Source organism: Chiloscyllium plagiosum, chromosome 20 (genome assembly GCF_004010195.1).
Source record: "Chiloscyllium plagiosum isolate BGI_BamShark_2017 chromosome 20, ASM401019v2, whole genome shotgun sequence".
NCBI lineage: Eukaryota > Metazoa > Chordata > Chondrichthyes > Orectolobiformes > Hemiscylliidae > Chiloscyllium > Chiloscyllium plagiosum.
Genome location: NC_057729.1, coordinates 62,110,446 through 62,130,669, shown reverse-complemented (window position 1 = coordinate 62,130,669; position 20,224 = coordinate 62,110,446). Strand labels below are relative to the sequence as shown.

The window sequence follows — 20,224 nt, the reverse complement described above, 5'->3', positions numbered from 1 at the left end:
TCTCAGAAATCCAGCTCTTAATTTGTCCATCTATATTCCCATGCTCTGTATTTGTAATTTCCTCCACACTCCTCTCAGCAGTTCCCTCATTTTGTATCTTGTGCATCCCTGAATTTAATTGCAACATTGATGGTGGCTATACCCTCAGCTACCCAAGGCATAAACTCCCTTCACAATCAACAGCAGTATGTACTATCTACAAGATGCACTGCAGAAATTTATCAACAAAACTGAGATGGTGCTTTTTGAAGTATCTTTGATAATTCAGCCTCTTAAATATGACACCTTGTGTCATCATAAGATCTTAAAGTCAGGGAACACTTAGGAGGCAGCGATCATAATATGGTAGAGTTCAGTCTGCAGTTCGAAAGAAAGAAGGCAAAATCGGATGTAATGGTGTTACAGTTAAGTAAAGGTAATTACAGGGACATGAGAGAGGAACTGATGAAAATCGACTGGAAACAGAGTCTAGTGGGGAAGATAATGACAGGAGTTTCTGGGTGTAATTGAGGACACAGTACAGAGGTACATCCTAAAGAAAAGAAAGATTATCCGGGAGGGGGATTAAACAACCATGGCTGACAAAGGAACTCAGGAAATGTATCACAGAAAAGGAGAGAGCCTATAAAGTGGCCAAGAGCACTGGGAAATCAGAAGGTTAGGAAAACTACAAAAACAAACAGAGGATAACAAAGAGAGAAATAAGGAAGCAGAGGATCAAATATGAAGGTAAGCTAGCCAGTAATATTAGAAATGATAGTAAAAGTTACTTTCAATGCATAAGAAACAAATGAGAGGCAAAAGTAGACATTGGGCTGCTCCAAATTGATGCAGGAAGGCAAGTGATGGGAGATAAGGAAATAGCTGAAGAACTTAATAAATACTTTGTGTCAGTCTTCACAGTGGAAGACGTGAGTAATATCCCAACTATTAAGGAGAGTCAATGGGCAGAGTTGAGTATGGTGACAATTACAAAGGAGGAAGTATTTGATAAGCTAAAAGGTCTAGAAATTAATAAATCTCCTGGCCTGGATGGGCTACATCCTAGAGTTCTGAAGGAGTTGACTGAAGAAATAGTGGAGGCATTGGTTGTGATCTTTCAAAAATCACTGGAGTCAGGAAAGTCCCAGATGATTAGAAGATCGCTGTTGTAACGCCCTTGTTCAAGAAAGGATCAAGACAAAAGATGGAAAGTTATAGGCCAATTAGCCTAACCTCGGTTGTTGGTAAAATTCTAGAATCCATTGTTAAGGATGAAATTTCTAAATTCTTGGAAGTGCAGGGGTGAATTAGAACAAACCAGCATGGATTTAGTAAGGGGAGGTTGTGTCTGACAAACCTCGTGAAATTCTTTGAAGAGGTAACGGGTAGGTTAGACCAAGGAGCCAAGTGAATGTTATCTACCTAGACTTCCAAATGGCCTTTGATAAGGTGCCTCACGGGAGGCTGCTGAGTAAGGTGAGGGCCCATGGTGTTCGAGGTGAGCTACTGGCATTAATTGAGAATTGGCTGTCTGACAGAAGGCAGAGAGTTGGGATAAAAAGTTCATTTTCGGAATGGCAGCCGGTGACAATTGGTGTCCTGCAGGGTTCAGTGTTGGGGCCGCAGCTGTTCACTTTATATATTAATGATCTCGATGAAAAGACTGGGGGTATTCTGGTGAAGTTCACCAATGATATGAAGTTAGGTGGACAGGCAGGTAGTACTGGAGGTGGGGAGGCTACAGAAAGATTTAGACAGTTTAGGAGAATGGTCCAAGAAATAGCTGATGAAACTCAAAGTGAGCAAATTCGAAGTCTTGCACTTTGGAAAAAAGAACACAAACATGGACTATTTTATAAACAGTGAGAAAATTCATAAAGCCAAAGTACAAAGGGATCTGGGAGTGCTACTACAGGATTCTCCAAAGGTTGACTTGCAAGTTGAGTCTGTAGTTAAGAAAGCACATGTAATGTCACTTATTTCAAGAGGGTTGGAATGTAAAAGCAATGATGTGCTACTGAGGCTTTAAAAAGCTCTGGTTAAGCCCTATTTAGAATACTGTGTCCAGTTTTGGGCCCCACACCTTAGGAAGAACATACTGGCACTGGAGTGTGTCCAGCAGAGATTCACACGGATGATCCCTGGAATGGTAGGCCTAACATATGATGAACGGCTGAGGATCCTGGGATTGTATTCAATAGAGTTTAGAAGGTTGAGGGGAGATCTAACAGAAACTTACAAGATAATGCATGGCTTAGAAAGGGTGGACGCTGGGAAATTGTTTCTGTCAGGCAGGGATACTAGGACTAGTGGGCACAGCCTTAGAATTAGAGGGGGTCAATTTAGAACGGAAATGAGGAGACATTTCTTCAGCCAGAGAGTGGTGGGCCTGTGGAATTCACTGCTATGGAGCGCAGTAGAGGCCAGGACGTTAAATGTCTTCAAGATAGAGATTGATAAATTCTTAATCTCGCAAGGAATTAAGGGATACTGGGAGAGTGTGGGTAAGTGGTGTTGAAATGCCCATCAGCCATGATTAAATGGCAGAGTGGACTCGATGGGCCAAATGGCCTTACTTCCACTCCTATTTCTTATGGTCTTACCATATGTTCACCCAAACGACTGATGGGACATCCATAAAACTTTGAGGCCACAATTGTTTTAAAATTCCTTTCCATGGAGAGATGGTCAAAAAACATCTGAAATGTGAAGGTTACAATAAATATTGTCTATTGAATAATGCAATATCATGCAATAAAAATAAATAAGTACATAAATAAATACCTCTTCCTACTGCTCTTCACCTCACTATCTCACCTTTCTCCTTCAGATACTCCTTTGAATAACATTTGGTGACCTGACTTAATATTTGTTTCAGACTTTATTTATAAAACTTCTGCCCATTAGCTTGGAATTTTTTATTACATGAAAGATGTTATATAAATAGAAGATATTGTTGTGATTGTGGCTGTCTTTATATATTTCAGGACAGAGAAACGAATGGTGTACACACTTGCAGAATGCTGTCAAAGAATATCATTTCTCCTCCTCTCGTCGCGTTGGATCAATGGCCTTCTACCAGAAGTACAGTTGCCTGGAGATGAAGGGATACAAATCGAAAGTGTATGGTGCCCTCTGTACTGACATCTTGTGGCTGTACAAAAATGAGCAGGTCAGAATGAAACGGGTTATTCTGAGAGGCTGGAACAGTGAGAGGTTCACAATAATGCAATGTTCACGAAATATGATGTCATTTTTGTGGGGATTATCCAGAAAGGACACAATAAATGTTTTATTGGATAATACGACACATTTAGAAACAATTTTAAGGAGAAATCTCCACATTTTTTGCAAATACATCATTTTTTAATATTAAGTTAAAACATATTGATTAGAATAAGTCACTATAAATTGCTTCGTTATTTACTGATTTTAATGCTAGTCAATACTAGTCATTGCAGTTTAACTGATTTAGCTGACTGAAAGAGCTTATTGTCGGCATGAATGAACTGCAACAGAATTTGTTGACCATAACTTTACACAGAGGATAGGAAGAGAAGAAATCTTACCTGCAGCCACATGGATCCAGGCCAGCAGTATCTACATCCCATCAGTGAATAACCTTCTGTTATATTTTCTTATCTTCTTTTGGCTCTCCTGATTTGCTTTTCAGATTTCCCTTTGTACCATTCTGTATGGCTGGAGGGCTTCTGCTGTTTTAGGCCCTTGTTATCTGTCAGAAGACCAGAGAGATAGATGCAGATTAGGCTATATGGCCCATCGAGTCTGCCCCACCATTTTATTATGGCTAATATGCTTCTCAATCCCATTCTCTTACCTTCTACCCAAATCTTTGATCCCCTGACCAATCAAGAACTAATCTATCTTAAATACATTCAATGACTTGGCCTCCATAGCCTTGTGAGGCAATAAGTTCCACAGAGTCACTATTCTCTGGCTGAAGAAATACTCCCTCATCTCAGTTCTAAAGTTGTCCCTTCATTCTGTGGCTGTAAACTAGGGGCCTCGTCTCTCCACGTCCTCTCTATCCAAGCCTCTCAGTATTCTGTAAGTTTCTATCAGATCCTCCCTCATCCTTCTAAACTCCACTGAGTACAGACCCAGAGTCCTCAAATGTTCCTCATATGACAAGCTCTTCATCTCTGGGATCATTCTTACAAACCTCCTCTGGACCCCTCCAATGCTGGCACATCTTTCCTTAGATACGGAGCATAAACTGCTCATAATATTTCAAATGTGGTGATCAGAGCCTTATACAGCCTCAGCAGTACATCTTTCCTCTTGTTTTCTAGCCTTCTTGAAATGAATGCTAACTTTGCATTTGTCTTCCTAACATGCCAACTCAACCTACACGTTAAGCTTAAGAGATCCTTAACTAAGACTCCTAAGTCCATTTGAGTTTCAGAATTTCAAAGACTTTCGCCAGTTAGAAAATAATCTATGCCTCTATTCTTCCTACCAAAGTGCTTAACTTCACACTTTCCCATATTGTATTCCATCTAACATTGCTTTGCCCATTCTCCTAGCCTGTCCAAGTCCTTATGCAGACTCCATGCTTCCTCAAAACTACCAGTTCCTGTCGGCGAAAGTGGGTACTGCAGATGCTGGAGATTAAAGTCAAGATTAGAGTAGTGTAAGGAAAGCACAGCAGGTCAGACAGCATCCGAGGAGCAGGAATGGTCTGAAATGTTTGACCGAAATGTTGATTTTCCTGCTCCTCGGATGCTGCCTGACCTGTGCTTTTCCAGCATGACTCTACTCTTGTCACTGCCAGTTCCTCCATCTATCTTTGTGTCATGTGCAAACTTAGCAACATTACCCTCAGCCCCTTCTTCCAGATCCTTAACATATAACATGAATAATCATGGTCTCAACACAGATGCCTGCGGAACTCTACTCACTAGCTGTCATCCTGAAAAAGACCCCTTTATCCAAACACTCTGCCTTCTGCCATTCAGTCAATCCTCTGTCCATGCCAGTACCTTGCCCTAACACCTTCTGCTACAAATTCTCCAAATTATGTACTCACTCAGGATGTGCCTTATTGCAGACATGATCTCTCTTTCCTGACTGTGTGCAACTTACTCTTAAGCTTCCCTTTTCCTCATTATCCAATCCAATATGTTCCTTAATATTCAGGACTCACAGATTTGTTGGTCCCATCTATTATCTCAATTGGAACATGCTTGCTTGGTGTTCTACCATTTCCTTTTTCAATGCATCTCATTGCTGTAACATAGATTTAACAAAAATATCTGTTCTGAGTCTATTCTGGGAAAATCATATCTGATCTTATTAAAATCACCCTTCCCCCAGCTTAAATCTTCGATTTCAGGCCCATTCTTGTCTTCCTCCATAACAGTCTTGAAGCTAATAGCACTATGATCGCTGTCGGTAAAATGCCTGCGCACTGATAGTTCACCAGCTTGCCCAACTTCACTTCCTAAAATTAAGTTCAGGACCACACCCTCCTATGTAGGGTTTTCTACTGGCCTAAAAAGTGTTCCTGGATGCATTTTAAGAATTCCGCTCCCTCTATACCTATCACACTATGACTACCTCAATTAATGTTGGAGAAGTTGTAACTTCTAACTAATGTAACTACCCAATTGGTTTTACACTTCTCTGGAATGTGTCTTCTTACCAGATCTCCTATTTTTCTCAGACTCCCAGCAATTTGATTGCTCCTTTTTTGTCTTTAAATTCTATTCATATGGCTTCATTTGAGAAGCCTTTAAGATTTCATCCTGCCTTACTGCTGTAATTGATTCTCTGATCAAAATTCTGACACCCCCTCCTCCTCTTTTACGACCTCCCCTGTCTTGCATGAAGACACTGCGTCCTGGAACATTGAGCTGTAGTCCTGCCCCTCTCTGAACCATGTCTCAGTGATATCAGCTGCTTGGATCATAGCATGTATTCAAGCGGCTCTTTTCAGATTTGGTTAAATGTAGTTAAAGGAAAACTCAACAACAGCAATTTGCTGAAATATGAATATTTATTGAATAATAAAAAAAGGATGAGAAAGGAAGAAAAAGAAATCAATGATTCTCATGCCCTCCTGCCTATCAGGAACCTCTCAATTGACAGCTGGTGTAGACACTCAGATTTGTTCCTGGCATCATTTGCGATCCTGGTTTGAGGTGAATGAAACTCTCTTACGCAGTGTAACAAACAACCAGTACAGAAAAACAAATACAGAAAACAAGCCATCTTCAGTACATGCAGGAATGTTCACAGGACTCATTCAAGTTCACACAGTTATTGAATAATATCAATAATTTTGGCCTTTCAGCCCACCATATACACAGCCACACATTCATCTGGATTAACTTTCTAGTTCTATACCTACTGGTGTGTCACCGGATGTAATCCATAGATGACTAACTTTTAGTTCCTGTTCTTTAATCTACTCTCTAGCTCCCTCAATTTTACTTGCAGGACCTCATTCCTTTTTAAAATCTATTTCATTGATATCAGTATGTATCAGGATCTCTGTCTGTTACCCCTCCCACTTAAGAACACTCCAAAGCTATTTAGGAATATCCCTGACCCTTGCCAGGGATCACCAGGGAGGCAACAATAATCCTGGAGTCTGTTTCGTAGCCATAGAAATGCCTGTCTGTTCCCCTTACAACAGAATTCCCTTCCACCACAGCCCTGCCATTGTTCTAGATCATTTCAATCTTGCTACCTTCAACCAGGACTTCTCAGCCTTAGAGTCATAGAGATGTACAGCACGGAAACAATCCCTTTGGTCTAACTCATCCATGCCGAGCAGATGTCCCAATCGCACCTAGTCCCATTTGCCAGCACTTGGCCCATATCCCTCCAAACCCTTCCTATTCATATACCCATCCAGATGCCTTTTGAATGTTGCAATTGTATGAGCCTCCCCCAGTTCCTCTGGCAACTCATTCCATACATACACCACCCTCTGCATGAAAATGTTGCCCCTTAGGTCCCTTTTATATCTTTCCCCTTTCACCCTAAACCTGTGCCCTCTAGTTCTGAACTCCCCACCCCAAGGAAAAAGACTTTGTCTATTTATCCTATCCATGTTCCTCAATTTTATAAACCTCTATGAGGTCACCCCTCAGCCTCTGACACTCTAGGAAAAACAGCCCCAGCCTATTCAGCCTCTCCCTATTGTTCAAATCCTCTAACTCTGGGAACATCCTTGTAAATCCTTTCTGAACCCTTTCAAGTTTCACAACATCCTTCCAATAGGAAGGAGACCAGAATTGCATGCAATATTCCAACAGTGGCCTAACCAACATCCTGTACAGCCGCGAAATGACCTCCCAACTCCTGTAGTTGAAAAGTGTGGTGCTGGAAAAGCGCAGCAGGCCAGGCAGCATCCGAGGAGCAGGAGAATTAACATTTCTGGCATAAACCTTTCTTCAGGATTCCTGAAGAAGGGCTTATGCCTGAAACGTCGATTCTCCTGCTCCTCGGATGCTGCCTGGTCTGCTGCGCTTTTCCAGCATCACACTTTTCAACTCTGGTCTCCAGCATCTGCAGTCCTCACTTTCTCCCAACTCCTGTACTCAATACTCTGACCAATAAATGAAAGCATACTGAGCGCCTTCTTCACTATCCAATCTACCTATGATTCTACTTTCAAGAAGCTATGAACCTGCGCTCCAAGGTGCCTTAGTTCAACAACACTCCCTTCTCTGCTCTAAAGAAAATGCTCCAAAATTAGGATCGGTTAATCTTGGGTTAACACTCTTAGGGCAACATGATGGCTCAATGGTTAGCACTGCTGCTTCACAAGTGCCAGGAACCTGGGTTCAATTCCAGTCTTGGATGACTGTCTGTGTAGAGTTTGCACATTCTCCCTGTGCCTAGTGCTCCAATTTCTTCCCACAGTTCAAAGATGTGTAGGGTAATGGATTGGCTATGGGAAATGAAGGGTTACAGGGGTACAGTCTGGGTAGATGCTGTTCAGAGGGATGGTGTTGTCTTGATGGGCTGAATGGCCTACTTTCACACTGTAGGGATTCTATGATAATGTATGGTGTCAGTAACTCTCTCTGAAATGGCCAGGCATCCACAGCTATCTCAATTACACTTCCCTACACCATGGTTCCTAAAACCTGATTCCATTCTCCCAGTTTCTGCATGTTTGTTGAACCTGTTCAGAGAATATGATTATTTCCAGAAGTGCTTCCGATACACATCTTTCCTTTTGAACTGAGGACTCACCATAGCTTATACAACATGGCTCTGCACTATGATGGATCTATCTCATGCAGTTCTCCTCCCTTTCAGAACCATGGTAGACCTGTCCTCAGCCTTACCTTTGATGCCATCCTCTTCTATATTCATGGCTCACTGTCTACCATTCCGACCACCTCCAGCATGGTGCCACTATCAAACACATCATTGTACCCTCTCTCACCCTTCCAAAGGACACATTGGTCCACTCATCGGTCACACCCAAAATCATATCTCTGAACTATGACACCAAAAACTAGATAAAACATCTCCTTATTTACCTGATCCTTTATCACCACAATCTTTCAGTTTTGCTCAGTAATATCAGTAAAGAATGTATCAGGAAATCAAAGTATTCTGGATGCTGGAGATCTGAAACAAAAAAGTAAAAAGTGCTGGAGAAACCAGCAAGTCTGGCAATGTCTGTGAAAAGAGAATTGGCATTAACATTCTGAGTCCAATGTGACTCTACTCCAGGACTGAAGGGGCTTGGAAAAGCAATGGCTTTCATGCTGTTGACAAAGAAAGAGGAGCAAGTAGTGATGGGGAGGATGCCTAGTACAAAAGGCAAAGGGAATAGTAATAACAGTGGAGAAGAGCTATAGATGAACAGTTCATATTAATAGGACATGTCATAATGGAATGCCGAAAGCAAGCCTATACAACTGAGGAATTGGGTGGGTGAACATCGAAATGTTGGGCAGTATTCACATTGTGAATTTGTTAAACTCAGCGTTGAGTCCTGAAGGCTTAAAGTGCTACGTGGGAAATGTGGTGCTGTTCCTCCAGCTTGATTTGCACCTGCTGGAATACTTCTACTGACCAAGGACTGAAGCCAAAATCATGTATTAAAATATCAAGCAACTCGAAGGTTTGGCTAGCAATCTATTTCAAATTGATGGTTTAATAATTCATGAAGCTAGTGGTTAGAGGGCCTTGATTTGAATATTGCACGGTATAAATTTAATTCCTTTGGTTTATTAACAACTGATATCCTTCAGAAAAAATCTTAACTCTTGCCATCAATTTGTGATTTTAGAATAAAAGCTATTTCTTGACATCTCTTGTAGTGCTCTTGTCAAGTCTCACTTGCTCCAGAGGTGTGCAATAACATCTCTGAGCAGGTTAATAAAGAAATATCTAAAAACTACTTCGTAACAGTGCAAATTTTCAAAACTCCAAGGACATTCAGTGCTTCATTGATACCTGTGAAAATGTGGGGAAAAAATCTTCAATTCCTTTGAATTGTGCAGCAAACTGATACTAACACACGCTGTCTTTATTGGCAGAGTTTTAAATCTGGGATTGGAATCACAATGATTGGAGTACAGGGATCTACGATTCGTGATGTTAATCGTAAAAGTTTTGAGATAATTACTCCTTTGAAAACTTTCAGGTAAGTGACTTTGTATTGTATTTTCTCTGCTGTTTCTATGACCACAAATTAACAGGATCTGAATCTCACAAGCAGCCATTGACAGATTTTAGATGAATAGGACTGAAAAGTTATTGAGCACAGTAAGAATATGGGGTTGAGGTTACAATCAGATCAGCCATGATATTGCTAAATGGCGGAGCAGGTTTGAGACACAAAATGGCCTACTTTTGCTCCTAGATTGTATGAAAACAAAACATATTCTTAACTGCTGCTGGTGAGTGTCACAGTGCCAAACCCAATCTTGTTTCAGGATTTGCTGTAGAATGGTATCATGGTCAGCACAGACATGGTGGGTCAAAGGGCCTATTCTTGTGCTGTACTGTTTTATGTTCTTAATTCTACGTTAAAGCACTGGTGTTTGTTGACTGTTCAGAGTGATGGAAAATTTTTGATGTTCGCTGAGTTTTGCAATTCATCTTGATCCCAGAAATATCAATTAAATGGCCCAGGAAAGTGGTGATAGACTCTGAAAATGGTTGAGCGTGAGAGCCGTGATCTGATAGAAGTTTTCAAAATATTAACAGGAAAAAGCAGAATAGATGAGGATAAACCATTTCCACTGGTTGGTGATTCTAGAAGTATGGGCATAGTCTTATAAGGAGAAAGTGAGAACTGCAGATGCTAGAGATCAGAGTCGAGAGTGTGGTGCTGGAAGAGCACAGCAGATCAGGCAGCATGCAAGGAGCAAGAGAATCAATGTTTCGAGCATAAGCCCTTCATCAGGAATTCCTGAAGAAGAGTTTTGACCTACTGTTGGGAATTAAGGCAGGGCAGGTGACTGAGGTGTCAATGGAGGAGGATAATAGCTGATCTTTTCACATACTCAGCCCCACTTACCCGAGCTCTCATCATATTCCTTAATTCATTTATTGTTTAAAAAAAGTCGATCTCAGCTTTAAAAATGTTTATTGAAGTAGCATGAACTATTTCACTGGGCAAGGAGTTCCACAAATTTACAACCCTCTGGGTGAAGAAGTTCCTTTTCAATTCAGTCCTAAATCTGCTCCCCCTAATTTTGAGGCTATGCCTTCTTGTCCTAGTTTAACCTGCCAGTGGAACCATCCTCTCTTTGGCACAGCAGCTCAGTTGTTAGCACTGCTGCCTCACAGCACTAGGGACCTGGGTTCAATTCCAGCCTCAGGTGACTGTGTGGAGTTTGCACATTCTCCCCGTGTCTGCGTGGGTTTCCTCCGGGTGCTCCGGTTTCCTCCCACAGTCCAAAGATGTGCAAGTTAGATGAATTGGCCATGCTAAATTGCCCATAGTGTTCAGGGATGTGTAGTTTCGGTGCATTAGTCTGGGGTAAATGTAGAGTAATGGGATTGGGGTGGGATACTCTTTGTTGGGCTGAAGGGCCTGTTTCCATACTGTAGGGATTCTGTGATTTTATCTATTCCCTTCATAATATTGTATGTTTCCAGAAGATCCTCCCTCATTTTTCTAAATTCCAATGAATATAATCCCAGTCTACTCATTGTCTCTCCCATAAGCCAACCCCCTCAACTCCGGAATCAACCCAGTGAACCTCCTCTGCACCCCCTCTTGTGCCAGTACATCCTTTCTTAAGTAAGGAGACCAAAACTGCACGCAGTACTCCAGGTGTGGCCTCACCAGCACCCTGTACAGCTGCAATGTAACCTCACTACTTTGAAACAAAATCCCTTTAACAATGAAGAACAAAATTCCATTTGCCTTCCTAATTACTTGTTGCACTTGCAGACCTACCTTCTGTGATTCATGTACAAGGACACCCAGGTCCCTCTGCACAGCAGCATGCTGCAATTTTTTACCATTCAAGTAATAATCTTTTTTACTGTTACTCCAACCAAATGAATGACTTCACATATATTAACAATGTATTCCATCTGCCAGACCTTTGCCCACTCCCTTAAAGCACCCATGTTCCTCTGCAAAGTTTCTCAGTCCTCTGCACACTTTTTTCTGCCACTCTGCCACTCATCTACAAACTTTGACACACTACACATGTTCCCCAGCTCCAAATCTTCACTATAAATTGTGACTAATTGTCGTCCCATCACTGATCCCTGAGGCACGACATTAGTTACAGATTGCCAACCAGAATAGCACTCATTTATCCCCACCCTTTGCTTCCTGTTAGTCAACCAATCCTCTATCCACACTAATACTTTACCCATAACACCATGCATCTTATCTTATGCAGCTGCCTCTTATGCGGCACCTTGTCAAAGGTCTTTTGGAAATCTAGGTACACCACATCCACTGGGACCCATTTTCCACCTTGCTTATAATATTTTCATAGAATTCCAAAAGATTTGTTAAGCATGACCTGCATTTCCTGAACCCATGCTGCATCTGCCCAATGGGACAATTTCTGTCTAGATGCTCTGCGATTTCTTCTTTGGTAATAGACTCAAGTATCTTCCCCATTACAGAGGTTATGCTAACTGGTTTATAATTCCACACCTTTTATCTACTTCTCTTTTTAAACAGTTGCATCACATTTGCTGTTTTCCAATCAGTTGGAACTGCCCCAGAATCCAGTGAATTTTGGAAAATTACACAAGTGCATTTGCTATTTCTCCTGCCATCTCTTTTAATACCCTGGGATGCATTCCATCAGGGCCAGGAGACTTGTCTACCCTTAGCTCCGTTAGCTTGCCCAACACTACCTCTTCCATAACAATGATTGTTTCCATGTTTTTAAAACTTCCTCCTCTCAATTTCAAAATATGCCCCCTACTTTTGAACTCCCCCACCCTAGGGAAAAGACCCTTGTCTTTCACCTTATCTATATCCCTCATTAGTTCATGAACCTCAATAAAGTTACCCCTCAACCTCCTTTACTCCAGTGAAAAATGTCCCTGTCTTTCCAATCCATTTTGTTTTTTGCTTTGAAAGTGATGGGACTCTGGAACTCACTGCCTGTTTGGAAGGTGGAGGCAGAAACCGTCATAACATTAAGAATTGCCAAGGCATACATGGCAATGGGCCAAGTGCTACAAATGGGATTAGAATAGTGACATGACTGCTTCTGACCAGATAGACCCGATAGGCCGAAGTGCCTTTTTCTGTGCTTTACACTGCAATGACTATCTTATACAACTAATAAAGACAAGTGTCCTATATACTTTCCCAAGCACCTTATTAACCTGACCTGCTGCCTTCAGAGATCTGTGGAAATGCACCCCCAGATCCATCTTCAGCTTGTTTGAGTTGCCTGCTTGTTTAGCTGATTCAGCTTGAGGATATAATTCCTCATTATATATCACATCAAGGACTTCAGTAATATAATTTTTCTTGCATTAAAGCATAACAGCGTTCTAGCCTTGTATCTTCAGTAGGACTCCACCTTCGGCCATGTTATCAAATAGCTATAAACAAATGTGGTATCTGAAAGAATGAAGATAGCTACACATATGTCCAGCTTAAACGTGTCTTGTGCCATTGACCATTATACTGGCAGTCCAAAATCAGCCTTTGTGTCATGGAAACTTGCACATCAGCATTGGTTAATATTCACAAGATTTCCCTTGTTCATTAAACGCTTGTATTGGGAATAGTTTTTTTAAATGTCCGAACTAGGGTTGAAAGCTGACTGTAATCCATACAGCTTGGAAATACCCACTCCTGTGACATTCTCACTAATGACTGGGCAAGTTTGATGGTGATGTGTTTTACACTTTAAACATCAACTAATGTAGCAACAATGCCCTCTACCTCATGATTCTGCTTGTTTGTGGCTCTTTAGGGATCCTTCTATCTTCAGAATTAACTGGTGCCCAATCAGAAAAATATTGTTATGATTATATTATATAAGAGGATGACTGGTTCATATTTAGTGGATTCCTAATCATCCCAAGGCATATTCAAATATTGTTGATCCAGCTGCTGACTGTTTAAAGGAGCCTTTGAGCTGATCTCTTCCTGGCTTCTGAGTGAGTTTTCAATGCACACTTTGGTCAAGATTTCCTCTGGGATCTGGGTGCTGAGACACTCTTTGAAGTTCTCTGCATCATCTTGTAGTCAGCTGTTGTAGAACTCTGGTCATAAGTAGTGGCTATGTATAATGTTACATGATTTTAGTCAAATCTGGGGCAAAGACTTTTCACTTTTCCACCTTCAACCTTGTCACTTGGTCCTCAGTGAAAGGTTCATAGAGTGTTGCCACCAGGCTTTAATGATGCAACTGGGTTCTGGAAACTTATTTTTTATTCATTAATTGGACATAGGAATTACTGGCTGGACCAGCATTTATTGCCTAATCCAACTTGCCCTTTGAGAAGTTGGTGGTGAGTTGCCTTCTTGGACGACTGCTGTCCACATGCTGTAGACAGATGGTAGTGGTCATGGGTTTAATTTCTGCAGTGCATCTTGAAGCTGATACACACTATTGCTACTGAGTTCAGTTGACCTTTGACCTCCTTCCTATATCACTGGGCATTCCTTCAGATACTGAGACTGCACTGACCCAAGGGACACTCTTGAACTAGTTTGGGCATGGGCCTCACTTCTGGTCCTAAGGAAATAAACATCCTATCTTCAAATCATCCTGTCCAGCAGGACCTCCAAGTCCCTTCCCAGAGAGAAGGGCACCAATTTCCACCTGTCTGCCTTGTTTGGAACAAATGTCAGGAACTCTGCAGGGCAGCTCCAGACTAACAGTGCTTGTCTAAGTGCTCAATAGCCTGTGAAAGATGGCACTGGTGCGAGAGATGTTGGTTGATTTCAGATTCTCCCAGCCATACTCAGGGAAAAGCATGAGGTAAGATGGGGCTAAAATCAGTCTAGTAGTGTGCTATAGAGTCAGGTTAAATAGTTGATGAGACAAAAATAGTACAATATAGCAAGAGATCTCATTCGGTGTCTTGGTGAGAAACCCTCCAAGAAACTGAATTTAAAAACTGCCACTTTGCCAGAAAAACATAAAATTCAGCCCATACTCATTATTAGACTTTTGATTCCTGAGTTGTTTTGAATTCAAATTTCACTATCTGTCGTCATGGGATTTAAACTCAGTTCTCCATAAAATAACCTGGTGACTAGATTACTCGATTACCAACATACAATACAATACAATTCTTTGCTTTCACTTCCTCTGACATTTAAGAGCTGGAAGTCATTTTGCTGCAAACTAATGAAAGTTTATTGGTTGTTGACGTTAGTTACAGAGACGACTTTCACAGGATTCCAACAGAACCTTCTTCCCACAGATTCTAGTTCCATGTGATATGGCATCAACTTGTATTGGCATGCCACATTAACCTATTATACTCCAGTGCTCGATATAAAGTAGCTTTGTCTTAGATTATGTCCAAACAGTAAATTTGATTTGCATTTATATGCTAAAGTTTAGAATTCTATAGAGTGTACGTGCATACAAAAAAAGGAAAAGAAAGTTAAAAAAAAAGAAATTTGTGAGTTATATATAACATATTTTCATGGAGAAATTTGCAGAAAATGGAAGTCAATAAGCTGTAATTTTATACTGAGTAAGTTTGCAGAGTGTAAAAGATATTTATGCGAATAAAATCTTAACCAATGATGATTTCCACATTGCATGAAAGTCTACTGTGTGATTGACTCAAATTAATTGCAGCTTTTCAAATGGGTCAAATGAAAAGCATCACCTATTCAGCCAACTAATGGAATTGACCTCCATTGCTATCTTACCTGGGTCAGAAATTCTCATTTTGAGATTTCAAGCAAAATAAATACACTGTAAGTAGACAAAGGCAGGCTGAACTGAATTAAGTAATGGATTAAATGACAATGTTACAAGAATAATGTGTTGTGCTTTTTAATGGTGCAGTTTTACAGCAGAATCTGAACGAGAGAAGAAAGAATGGATTGAGGCACTTCAGGACTCGATTGCTGAAACTCTGTCTGACTATGAAGTGGCTGAGAAGATCTGGTCTAACAAATCAAACAAAGCATGTGCGGACTGCAAAGCACAGAATCCTGACTGGGCATCCATTAACCTTTGTGTTGTTATCTGTAAGAGATGTGCAGGTAATTGTCAACAGCTATTACCAAATTAGCAGTCAGAATTCAAACAACAATTTCAACTTGCCAGAATATAATTTAAATATATGTGGGAGGAGGGTACAGATTTTTCAGATGAAGCAGTGATTTCCTTTTTTTTTGTTTGCTTTTTCCAGGTGAACATCGGGGCTTAGGAACAAACATTTCAAAAGTACAGAGCTTGAAACTTGACACAAGTATATGGAGCAATGAAATTGTACAGGTCAGAGGACTGTCACTTTTAATATTTAAGATATTTTCTGAATAGGTTGCTCAGTTGTCTCAAGAAGAATACAGGGACAGCAATAAAGCATTATGACTTAGAGAGGCAGAATGTTGAAATTGGTGTATCACAAGTGTCAGCACTGAAACTACTGCTGCTCACCTTTTACATTAAAACCATGCCTTTGGAATCAAAATTGTCACTCCTCACTGGGATAGCATGCTGGAAATCAAGCCCTGCTATTCTCACAGTTGTCACAAAGTTACAGATTTTAAGAAGTACAAAGAATGCCTCAATTCCTTGTCTTTCACACCCAGGTTGACAGAACCATGGGCCAGGTTTCTGTACTCAATCAGAATTCTTATTTATCAGAAATAATTAGGTTCTAGCTACAGGTAAACAATTAGAAATCATTAGGATGTAAAACTAATTAATCCCCTTTTAAACTTCTCTTACAGACAAAATTAATCTGAAAAAATAGCTTTTCAGTAGTCTTTGTTCCCAGGTTCTGTTGTTGAATTTATTCTTATAACTCATATTCTAGACAGCATGTTGCTTCAGTTGACTTTCTGTACCACTTCCACTAGTCAGAAAGAGAAACAATATTGCTAAATCATTAATAAAAAATCTCTGACTTATCAATTAAAAGTCATAGCTTACAAAGATTGTTGAAGGAAAGACAAACTAGTTCCCTCCAGGTTGACAATAAGTTTTGACTGCAGAGAACAGAGACACTAATTGAGCTGTTCTCTCTGAATGGAACTTGTTCTCAGCTCCAAGATGCTCATTTATCTGAGAACCAATCATACAGCTGTTGGCAGGCAAAGAGGTCTCTGTCATTGATAACTAGTCACTAGTCCATAAAACAATCAAATTCTTGTTCCCAGCAAAAGCTGTATCAGTACACCCCTTCATGTCTAAATTGTCAGCAATTCTGCAATTATTACTTGTTCAGGCTGTTACAGAGTCAGAGGACATACAGCATAGAAATAGGCACTTCTGTACATTATGGTTTTTTTTGTTACTCATTGCTGAATATACCAGCATTTATTGCCTATCCATAATTTCCCAGAGGGAAATTAAGAGTCAACCACATTGCTGTGGGTCTGGAGTCACATGTAGGTCAGACCAGGTAAGCATGGCAGTTTCAAAGAACAATGAACAAAGGAAATTACAGCACAGGAATAGGCCCTTTGGCCCTTCAAGCCTGCGCCGATCCAGATTCTCTATCTAAATCTGTCGCCTATTTTCTAAGGATACTTATCCCTCTGTTCTTTGCCCATTCATGTATCTGTCTACATACAGCTTAAATGATGCTATCGTGCCTGCCTGCCTCTACCACCTCTGCTAGCAACGTGTTCCAGGCACCACCACTCTCTGCATAAAGAACTTGCCATGCATATCTCCCCTAAACTTTTCCCCTCTCACCTTGAACACGTGACCCATAGTAATTGAGTCCCCCACTCTGGGAAAAAGATTCTTGCTATCCACCCCATCTATACCTCTAATGGTTTTGTAGAGTGCAATCAGGACCCGCTCCCCCAACCACCACCCTCCGCCAACCTCTGTCTTTCTAATGAAAAAATCCTAATCTACTCAACCACTCTTCATAGCTAGCTCCCTCCATACCAGGCAACATCCTGCTGAATCTCCTCGGCATCCTCTCCAAAGCATCCACATCATTTTGGTATTGTGGCGAGCAGAACTACACGCAGTTTTCTTCCCTAAAGGACATCAGTGAACCAGATAGGTTTTTCCAATAATCGGCAATAGATTTCTGGTCATCATAGAATCCCTGCAGTGTGGAACTGTACAGTATCATTAGACAATTAATTCAAGATTTTCTATTGAACTCGAATTCCTCCATCTGTCTTGGTGCAATTTGAACCTGCATTCTCAGAACATTAGCTGGGTCTCTGAATTAACAGTCCAGCAATAAAACCACTAGGCCATTGCCTTCTCATACGGTCTAACAAATACTAAACTACACTAATCCTATTGATTTGCACTTGGTTCCCAGCTTACTCTGACCTGGCATTGTAAGTGCTCATCCAGATGCTTTTTAAATATTATGAGACTACCTGCCTCCAGCACTCTCTCAGGCAGCATGTTCCATATTTCTATCTCTCTCTGGGTAATTTTTCTTTCTCAGACCTCCTCTAAATTACTTACTCCTCGCACTAATCTTATGTGTGTCACATAGAAAAGATTCTCATGATCTATTCTGACTGTGCCTCTCATAATTTTGTAAACCTCAGTTGCTCCCCCTTCAGCCTCCTTTGCTCCAAGGAAAACAATCCCAGCCTATCCAGTTTCTCCTCATAACTGAAACTTTTCATCTCAGCAGGCAATATCATGATGAATCTCCTCTACACTCTCTTCAGTGCAATCATTTCCTTCTGATGGTGTGACAACTAGAACTGGAAATATTCCATCTGTGGCCCAACCAATGTTTTATAAAGTTGTAATAAGGATATACATTATCAAAAAGATAGGCAGGTGGGCAGAGGGAGTGGGTACCTTTATTAGTAAGGAATGAAATTAAAACGTAGTAAGAAACAAAGTCGAGTTAAATGGTGTAGAATCTGTGTGGGTTGAATTGAGGAACTGCAAAGATTAAACAAAAACATAGTTGGAGTTATGTACAGGCCACCAAACAGTGGTCAGGAGCTGGGATGCAAGATAGACCGAGAGATTAAACAAATGTGTAGGAAAAGCAAAGTTACAGTGATCATGGAGATCTTCAATATGCAGGTGGATGGGAAAATCAGTTTGGTAGTGATTCACAAGAAAGTGAATTTGCGATGGCATTTTGGAGCAGCTTGTGGTGGAGCAGGCAATACTGGATTTAGTGTTGTGAAATGAGCCAGAAATTGATAAGGGAGCTTAAGATGAAGGAATCCTTAGGATCCCTGGACATCGACCTGGACCCAATATACCGGCCACTGCAGCGGACAGCTGGAACTGACAACCGGAAGCGGCAGATTCAAATGCTACAAATGCTGGAGGAAAGATCACAGAAGCGCTTCACAGGAGGCTCCCAAGCACTGAGGATGTCACCTAGACAGGGGACAAAACGTCTGTAACATGAATTCCCAGCTCGGCGAACAGAACCACAACAACAAGCACCCGAGCTATAAACCTTCTCACAAACTTTGGAATCCTTAGGAGGCAGTGATCATAATATAATTGAATTTATTCTGCAATTTGACAGAGAGAAGATAGAATCAGAGGTAATGGAATTACAGGAGAATAAATGCAACTACCGTGGCATGAGTGAGGAGCTGGGTAGAATTGACTAGGAGAGGAGCCTAGTAGGAAAGACAGTGAAATAGCAATGGCAGGAGTTTCTGGGAGTAATTCAGGAGACACAGCAGAGATTCATCCAGAGGAAAAAGAAGCCTGGTACAGGGAGGATGAGGCAACCCTGGCTGACCAGGGAACTCGGGGATGGCATAAAAGCAAAAGAGAAAGCGTATAATATGGCGAACAACAGTGGGAAACCAGAGGGTTGGGAAGCTTACAAAGACCAACAGAAGGCAATAAAAAAATTAATAAAGAGGGAGAAAATTAAATATGAAGGTACGCTAGCCAGTAATATGAAGGAAAACTGTAAGAGTTTCTTTAGATATATAAAGAGCAAAAGAGAGGCAAAAGTGGTGTTCCGCAAGGGTCAGTGTTGGGACCACAACGTTTGGACAGTTAGAAGAGTGGGCAAAGAAGTGGCAGATGGAGTACAACATGGGAAAGACTGAGGTCATGCACATTGGTTGGAAGAATAGAGGCATGGACTATTTTCTAAATGGTGAGAATCTTCTGAAGTCTAAAGTGCAAAGAGACTTGGGAGTTCTGAACCAGGATTCTCTCAAGGTAAACTTGCAGGTTGAGTCAGCAGTTAGGAAGGCAAATGCAATGATGGCATTTATTTTGAGAGGACTTGAATATAAAACCAGTGTTGTATTTCTGAGGCTCTATAAGGCCCTGGTGAGACCACATTTAGAGTGTGTGCACAGATTTGGGTTCCATATCTCAGGAAGGATGTACTGACCCTGGAGCGTGTTCAGAGGATGTTCACGAGAACAGTCCCAGAAATGAAAAACTTAACATATGAGGAATGTTTGAGGACTCTACGTCTATACTCGATGGAGTTTAGGAAGATGAGAGGAATATAATAGAAACTACAGAATACTGAAATAGCCTGGACAGGGTGGATGTTGGAATGATGTTTTCATTGGTAGGAGAGATTAGGATCCAAGGGAACAGCCTTAGAGTATATCCTGGGGGGCAGGTTTGCTAGCAGTCTTCGGGGGGGTTAAAACTAATTTGGCAGGGGG

The 20,224-nt window shown here is 41.1% G+C and overlaps 1 protein-coding gene across 1 annotated transcript in view; it reads left to right on the top strand.

Moving 5' to 3' along the window:
* Positions 1 to 20,224, top strand: part of arap3 (ArfGAP with RhoGAP domain, ankyrin repeat and PH domain 3) — a 342,751-nt gene that overhangs the window by 173,365 nt on the left and 149,162 nt on the right. The window contains exons 6-9 of the mRNA XM_043710000.1: positions 2,970 to 3,154; positions 9,516 to 9,622; positions 15,456 to 15,655; positions 15,805 to 15,890. Of these exons, the coding sequence (XP_043565935.1) occupies positions 2,970 to 3,154; positions 9,516 to 9,622; positions 15,456 to 15,655; positions 15,805 to 15,890 (578 nt within the window). The remainder of the gene's footprint in view (positions 1 to 2,969; positions 3,155 to 9,515; positions 9,623 to 15,455; positions 15,656 to 15,804; positions 15,891 to 20,224) is intronic.